Source organism: Aquarana catesbeiana, linkage group LG10 (genome assembly GCF_042186555.1).
Source record: "Aquarana catesbeiana isolate 2022-GZ linkage group LG10, ASM4218655v1, whole genome shotgun sequence".
Lineage (NCBI taxonomy): Eukaryota > Metazoa > Chordata > Amphibia > Anura > Ranidae > Aquarana > Aquarana catesbeiana.
In genome coordinates, this window is record NC_133333.1 from 166,883,656 (window position 1) to 166,892,341 (window position 8,686).

The 8,686-nt window shown below is 53.7% G+C and overlaps 1 protein-coding gene across 1 annotated transcript in view; it reads right to left on the reverse strand.

Moving 5' to 3' along the window:
• Positions 1–7,983, reverse strand: part of SSU72 (SSU72 homolog, RNA polymerase II CTD phosphatase) — a 99,232-nt gene extending 91,249 nt beyond the window's left edge. The window contains exon 1 of the mRNA XM_073602895.1: positions 7,782–7,983. Within this exon, the coding sequence (XP_073458996.1) occupies positions 7,782–7,861 (80 nt within the window). The 5' untranslated portion in view covers positions 7,862–7,983. The remainder of the gene's footprint in view (positions 1–7,781) is intronic.
• Positions 7,984–8,686: the final 703 nt, after the last annotated feature.

The following is an 8,686-nucleotide window of genomic DNA, read 5'->3' on the forward strand; positions in this document are numbered from 1 at the left end:
AAGTCCTTACATTTAAAGAGCTCCTGTCTTTTCACATCCATCATGGCAGCACCTGTTAGCGGGCATCCACTCACCTGCTTCCGCCACATCCCTCACCTTGTTGTGTCACTGCCACGTCACCAGCCGTCCCATTAAGTAAATGGAACTGTCGGTGAGTCAACAGCGGGTCAGAGGAGCCGCTGCGAGACAGAGATGACAGTTGCTCTTAAAAAAAATTATGATTTAAATCAATTCCCCCCCCGATCAGGTCACAGGAAGAAAAATGGTCCTTTGATCCATTCCAAAAAAAAAAAAAACGGATGTTCATGGAAGTGGATGATCATCTTTTTTCCATTGAGATGCATTGATGTCCGTCAACAGATGGATGAAAAGTGGACAAACTGTCCGCATGTGAGGAAGGGGCCTAATCAACCCCAATGTGCCAAGGTAAAGCAAAGCATTGCAGAATGTGCTATGAACTCCTCCAGCTGCACGTTGCATTTCAGGCCTTGTGTACACTTGCGTTCATTACGCTGAACACGACCCATCAAACCGAATAGGGAGGCCCAGTGGTGCTGGCTTTAGAGTTAGGCTCCATGCACACTTGAGCTCAAACGGCCATTTTTTAGAGTTTGGATGTTTTTTTTTTTTTTAACAGCCCATAAACTCCCCTCTATGTTATCCTATGTGTCCATGCACACACGAACGTTTTTTTAGCTTTTATCAGCAGTGGAGTTTATGGTCTGTTCTCTGAACGCCATAAAATCACGTTCAAAGTACCGTTCTTCTGACCACAAATAAACGCTAAAAAAACCCCCGCCAAACGCCGATTAACGCGTGTTAACTAGCATTCTATTTTCTTAATGCATGTGGGATAAAAACAAACAAAAAAAAAAAAAAAGTGCATAAACTCTAGTACAAAACGCTGTTAAAAGCGCGTTTTTCAACCAGCATTTTCTGCCAGCAATCTGGCGTCCAGAAAAAGCTTTTTTGAGCTCCAGTGTGCACGGAGCCTTACAAGTAGTGGTGCAGAGGCAACACATTGCTTCCTCACTACCTGTGAAACGCCCACTGAAAAATGATCCACTGTGGAACGCTTTCAGAGCGCCCGATAGTGTATACAAGCCCTTAAGCGACAGTAAAAATCGCAGCTCAACCACCCGTTTTTACTGCCTGTGTAAATGAGGCCCAATGTAGGTTTTCAAAAATCAACATGCAAAAGGTGTGAATCCAGTCAGGCTAGGTTCATGCTGCTGTCCTGTAGTTATGTATGCATTAGTGTGTGCTGTGTTACCAAAGTATGATATGCGCGTTTTTGAGGGGCGATCGTGACTTGAATAGCCTGCCTTAAAGCCCAATTCCGGGCAGATAATAAATGATCCCCTGCAGTGGATTGTGTCCGCACTGAAAAGGTTAATAGCTTGTTTTCTCTAGGGGAGAAGAGACGTCATTTTACTTACCCCATCCTCGGCTTCCCCACGCTCCAGCAGTGGAGTGTCCCTCAACATCTTATGTCCAGTGCAGGGCTATGGACCCAGCTCTAGTCTTGATGTCAGAACCCTCAACTGCTACAGTACAGGGGTGGAGATGCTGCAGGAAGGAGCAGAGGACAGGGACATATATCTCCTTTTGTGCTTCCTTCACACCTGTGCCCCATGCAGGGCCATTTTTACCCTCAGAGGGATGCACAGGTGTCCCCTGCATCCCCATGCAGGTAGTTCCATTCATGTCTATTGGGACAATGTGTTCCAAAATGACATCTGTGAGAGTGTATGGCCCTAAACTCATTGCATGCATTCGGAGACACAGACCCCGCATGCACCGGCACCACCATGGATGTGGGTACTGGTGCCTGTGGGTCTGGATGTGAAAGGTTTAATGGCTTTTTTTGTCTATGAGGAGAAGCAGTTTTACTTACCAATGCCCCTTGACATCCTCACATCCAGAGCAGGGCTATAGACCCTGCTCTGGTCTTGATGATGTCAGAACCCTAGACTGTTACAGTGAGGGGGGTGCAGACACTGCAGGGATTAGTCTAGCTTTGGGAAGGGGCAGAGGATGAGGGCAGTATATCTTTTTTTATTGTTCACATAAATGTAAACAAGCTTATAAAGTGATACTAAAGTCTTGTGTTTAAAAACAACAAACATGTCATACTTACCTGTGTGAGTGCCAGTTCACACCAGATGCAGTTGTGTGCGCTTTTTTCTGCCCTAAAATGCATGCACAATGTTTTCCATGTATTCCAATGGCTCTAGTTCACACCATGCAGTCAGTTTCCGGTCAGTTTCTGCACCGGAAACTGACTGCATGGTGTGAACTAGAGCCATTGGAATACATTGAAAGCACTGTGCATGAATTTTAGTGCAGAAAAAAAGCGCACGGAACTGCGTCTGGTGTGAACTAGCATTTATGGTTTTACACAGAGCAGCCACAATCCTCCTCTTCTCGGGTCCCTCGCTGGCACTCCTGACCTCTCCCTCCTGCTGAGTGCCCCCACAGCAGCTTGCTATTGGGGCACCCGAGCCAAGCCACAGCTCCGGGTGTCCATTCAGATGCAGAGCTGTGACTAGGCCCCACCCTCTCTCTTCCCTCATTGGCTCACTGACTTTGACAGCAGCGGGAGCCAATGGCGCTCCGCTGCTGATTGAGCCAATGAGGAGGGAGAGTCCCAGGCAGCCGAGTCTTTCCTGCACATCACTGGATAGACATGGGGCTCAGGTAAGTATTAGGGAAGCTGCTACATGCAGAAGGTTTTTTATCTTAATGCATCGCTTTAGAACCACTTCAAAGATGATCTTCAGCTTTAGTTTCAGTTTAAATAGTTCATTGGGGCCAAGCTGAACCCAATGAAAACTCTCTCACATGTGTGGCCACTGGAAGCCATGTATAAACTGTATGTAGCAGAGGCCACAAACAGTATACAGCCCTGGGTTCCTGGGTGCGAGAGGAGACCATTCCGTCTCTTATCGGGAACAATATAGCGTCAGTTTGAGCGGTGCTCAGCCACTCATAGATAGCTTTGTATTTACTCAGTGAATACAAAGCTTCCTTTAAATGGCTGAGTCAGAGATTGTGACGTCATCAGCCCGCCTCTCTGACTCAGCCATTTAGAGGAAACTTTGTATTCACTGAGTAATGACTCAGACTGATGCTATATTGTTCCAGGTATGACACAGGAAGATCTCCTCTCACACCCAGGAACACAGGGCTGTGTACTGCGTGTGGCCTCAGCTGCATACAGTCTATACAGCGCCACACACGTTATAGAGGGGAAAAGTTTGTTTGGACTGGCCTGAATTATCTCTTTAACCACTTGCCTACCAGGCACTTTCACCCCCTTCCTGCCCAGGCCAATTTTCAGCTTTCAATTCTGCCACACTTTGAATGACAATTGCGTGGTCATGCAGCACTGTATTCATATGGAAGGTTTATCATTTTTTTTCATACAGATAGAGCTTTATTTTGGTGGTATTTATCACCACTGGGTTTTTTTATTTTTTGCTAAACGGAAAAAAGTTTTTCCGACTCCCCTTTCACATGTGCGGATCTGTTTTTAGACATCCGCTTGCTCAGCAGGGATCGATCCATTGATCCCCGCTGAGCCGGCAGATGACAAGTCCGTCTCTGCACACTGTGCAGAAACGGACCTGTCACATCTCCGCTCTCCTCTATGGGGGGGGGGGGAAATCGGATAAAAATGGACCAGCAGTCCATTTTCATCTGATCCGATAGACGGATGGAAAATAGGATTTCCATCCGTCTGGATTTAGCAGAGCGGATCGGATGTCAGCGGACATGTCACCGCTGACATCCGTCGCTCCAGAGAGATGTATGGAGAAACCATTAAGGTCCGCCTGAAAAAACTGGCATGCGGATCTGACCGGTCCGCGCGTGTGAAAGGGCCCTTAGTTTCTGTTATAAAAAATAAATGTTGCAAACAATTTTTCTCCTTCACTGATGTGCGCTGAGGAGGCTGCACTAATATGCAGAACTGATAGGGCAGCACTGATTATCAGTGTAGATGTCTCCTGTCACACTTGCAAGTTACCAGCTCTCTCCTCACGCTGTGACAGTGTAAGGAAAGGAATTCCGATAACCGCCAAGTGTGTTTACATTGAGATCAGCTGTGATTGGACACAGCTGATCACGTGGTAAAGAGCTGCTGTGATTGGCTCTTTTCCTCGATCTATGATCAGCTGTGCCCGAAGCAAGGACACAGTGATCACAGAACACACTGCAGTGGGTGCAGTTCTGGGAGGACTTGACGATCACGCTGTAGCTGCCATTCGTCTATAGCATGGCTGGCAGGTGGTTAAACTAAAAGCTGGAGATCTTCACACGGAGGCTGTGTCCCAAGAGACATGAATGGGACTGGCGACAAAGGGATGTATGAACACCCGTCCATCCATGTGTGGGTAAGCATGGCCCTGCGCAGGCATATGGTAACATATGCAAATGAGGCCTAACCCTGCTAGTGCAGACACAGCCCAACTGCAAGGGAGCCTTTTTATATGACACTGTAATGCAACTGTGTGACCCATTGTTCCCCAGTCAGGCTCCCCCCCCAATATGTTCCCCAGTCAGGGGTCAGGCTCCCCCCCCCCCAATATGTTCCCCAGTCAGGGGTCAGGCTCCCCCCCCCCAATATGTTCCCCAGTCTGGGGTCAGGCTCCCCCCCCCCAATATGTTCCCCAGTCTGGGGTCAGGCTCCCCCCCCCCCAATATGTTCCCCAGTCAGGGGTCAGGCTCCCCCCCCCCAATATGTTCCCCAGTCAGGGGTCAGGCTCCCCCCCCCCAATATGTTCCCCAGTCAGGGGTCAGGCTCCCCCCCCCCAATATGTTCCCCAGTCAGGGGTCAGGCTCCCCCCCCCCAATATGTTCCCCAGTCAGGGGTCAGGCTCCCCCCCCCCAATATGTTCCCCAGTCAGGGGTCAGGCTCCCCCCCCCAATATGTTCCCCAGTCAGGGGTCAGGCTCCCCCCCCCCAATATGTTCCCCAGTCAGGGGTCAGGCTCCCCCCCCCCCAATATGTTCCCCAGTCTGGGGTCAGGCTCCCCCCCCCCCAATATGTTCCCCAGTCTGGGGTCAGGCTCCCCCCCCCCCCCAATATGTTCCCCAGTCTGGGGTCAGGCTCCCCCCCCCCCAATATGTTCCCCAGTCTGGGGTCAGGCTCCCCCCCCCAATATGTTCCCCAGTCAGGGGTCAGGCTCCCCCCCCCCCAATATGTTCCCCAGTCAGGGGTCAGGCTCCCTCCCCCCCCAATATGTTCCCCAGTCAGGGGTCAGGCTCCCTCCCCCCCCAATATGTTCCCCAGTCAGGGGTCAGGCTCCCTCCCCCCCCAATATGTTCCCCAGTCAGGGGTCAGGCTCCCTCCCCCCCCCAATATGTTCCCCAGTCAGGGGTCAGGCTCCCTCCCCCCCCAATATGTTCCCCAGTCAGGGGTCAGGCTCCCCCCCCCCCCAATATGTTCCCCAGTCTGGGGTCAGGCTCCCCCCCCCCCCAATATGTTCCCCAGTCTGGGGTCAGGCTCCCCCCCCCCCAATATGTTCCCCAGTCTGGGGTCAGGCTCCCCCCCCCCCCAATATGTTCCCCAGTCTGGGGTCAGGCTCCCCCCCCCAATATGTTCCCCAGTCAGGGGTCAGGCTCCCCCCCCCCCAATATGTTCCCCAGTCAGGGGTCAGGCTCCCTCCCCCCCCAATATGTTCCCCAGTCAGGGGTCAGGCTCCCTCCCCCCCCAATATGTTCCCCAGTCAGGGGTCAGGCTCCCTCCCCCCCCAATATGTTCCCCAGTCAGGGGTCAGGCTCCCTCCCCCCCCCAATATGTTCCCCAGTCAGGGGTCAGGCTCCCTCCCCCCCCCCAATATGTTCCCCAGTCAGGGGTCAGGCTCCCTCCCCCCCCCCAATATGTTCCCCAGTCAGGGGTCAGGCTCCCCCCCCCCAATATGTTCCCCAGTCAGGGGTCAGGCTCCCCCCCCATATATCTTCCCCAGTCAGGGGTCGGGGTCAGGCTCCCCCCCCCCCATATATCTTCCCCAATTAGGGGTCAGGCTCCCCCCCCCCATATATCTTCCCCAATTAGGGGTCAGGCTCCCCCCCCCATATATCTTCCCCAATTAGGGGTCAGGCTCCCCCCCCCCATATATCTTCCCCAATTAGGGGTCAGGCTCCCCCCCCCCCATATATCTTCCCCAATTAGGGGTCAGGCTCCCCCCCCCCCATATATCTTCCCCAATTAGGGGTCAGGCTCCCCCCCCATATATCTTCCCCAATTAGGGGTCAGGCTCCCCCCCCATATATCTTCCCCAATTAGGGGTCAGGCTCCCCCCCCCATATATCTTCCCCAATTAGGGGTCAGGCTCCCCCCCCCCCATATATCTTCCCCAATTAGGGGTCAGGCTCCCCCCCCCCCATATATCTTCCCCAATTAGGGGTCAGGCTCCCCCCCCCCTATATCTTCCCCAATTAGGGGTCAGGCTCCCCCCCCCCATATATCTTCCCCAATTAGGGGTCAGGCTCCCCCCCCCATATATCTTCCCCAATTAGGGGTCAGGCTCCCCCCCATATGTTCCCCAGTCTGGGGTCAGCAAACCCCCCCCCCCCAATTATGTTCCCCAGTCAGGCTCCCCCCCCCCCATATGTTCCCCAGTCAAGGGTCAGCGACCCCCCCCCAAATATGTTCCCTAGTCAGGCTCTCTCTCCCCCTCCCCCCATATATATGTTCCCCAGTCAAGCTCCCCCCCCCCCCCCCAAATATGTTCCCCAGTCAAGGGTCAGCATCCCCCCCCCCCCAAATATGTTCCCCAGTCAAGGGTCAGCATCCCCCCCCCCCCAAATATGTTCCCCAGTCAAGGGTCAGCATCCCCCCCCCCCCCCCCCCAATTATGTTCCCCAGTCAAGGGTCAGCATCCCCCCCCCCCCCCCATTATGTTCCCCAGTCAAGGGTCAGCATCCCCCCCCCCCCAATTATGTTCCCCAGTCAAGGGTCAGCATCCCCCCCCCCAAATATGTTCCCCAGTCAAGGGTCAGCATCCCCCCCCCCCAAATATGTTCCCCAGTCAAGGGTCAGCATCCCCCCCCCAAATATGTTCCCCAGTCAAGGGTCAGCATCCCCCCCCCCCAAATATGTTCCCCAGTCAAGGGTCAGCATCCCCCCCCCCCAATTATGTTCCCCAGTCAAGGGTCAGCATCCCCCCCCCCCCAATTATGTTCCCCAGTCAAGGGTCAGCATCCCCCCCCCCCCAAATATGTTCCCCAGTCAAGGGTCAGCATCCCCCCCCCCCCCCCCAAATATGTTCCCCAGTCAAGGGTCAGCATCCCCCCCCCCCCCCCAAATATGTTCCCCAGTCAAGGGTCAGCATCCCCCCCCCAATATGTTCCCCAGTCAAGGGTCAGCAACCCCCCCCCCCCCCCAAATATGTTCCCTAGTCAGGCTCTCCCCCCTCCCCATATGATCCCCAGTCAAGGGTCAGCGACCCCCCCCCAAAATGTTCCCTAGTCAGGCTCTCTCTCCCCCTCCCCCCATATATATATATATATATATATATATATCCCCCAGTCAAAGGTCAGGCTCCCCCCATAGAAGTGCAGGCCTTTCCCTGGGCCCTAACAGGCCCACCCATATGGAGTCACACACCCTTTATATCCCCATAACTGTGACATAAGACGTCCTCCCTGGCTGTAAAGGGCGACAGGTTCTCTTCCGGTACTGAACACTCGGTCAGGGGCCCCGGGCCCCCTCATATCACAGTGCGGGGAGGGGGGAGGGGACTGTGGCGGCCATTAGCTGTTCTTCGTAGTTACCTGAGGATGTTGTGAGCCTCCATACTGCGGTTCTGATTGCTGGAACACACCACGGCCACTCTGAGCGGGGTGGACGGCATGATGGTGGTTGGAGCTCACACAGTCCTCGTACTGCGATTACTCAACAGGCAGAGCGAGCTGATGGCGGCTCTTCCGCCTTCTCCAGGAACTAAAATGGCGGCGGGGAGGGCCGGGAAGTGACGGGGAGAGATGACGTGAGGGGTGAGGAATGAGGGAGGGACTGCACTTACCTCATAAGGTCTTCTCTTCCTTCCTGCTGAACCTCCGCCCTCTATACCGGAAAGGGTACCCTGAAGCCCGAATAAATAAATTCACCCTTTTTATAAAATCTCCATCTATTATTATTATTATTATTATTATGTTTGCTTGTGATCAGTGTGTGGTGGGTGCGATGCTCTGGTTCCTCAGAGAAGGTCCAGTGATGGAGCTGGAGGAAGAGGAAGGATAAATGCACTCCCCTGTGTTATCACTGTCCCCTCCCACTGTGGTATCTGCACCGAGCCGGTGTTCTGCCGAGAAAGTTCCCCCCAGCGGATAAGGACTCCCCTGTATTGCGCAGGCGCAACGCTTGCGCAGAACGAGCCGCCGAAAATAGCCGAAGCTGAACACCTGTGAGTCAGCTGTACACGGCGCCTGTAACGGGGCCCCTCGCCACGCGTAGGGCACGGCCTCGCTTCGCTCGCCACGCGTAGGGCACGGCCTCGCTTCGCTCGCCACGCATAGGGCACGGCCTCGCTTCGCTCGCCACGCTTAGGGCACGGCCTCCATGGATCGGACTTGTTTCTCTAACACCTCCCACAGATCAATTGGATTGAGATCTGGAGAATTTGAAGGCCAAATCAACACCTTGAATCAGAGGTGTAACTAGAACCTTTAGACCCCTT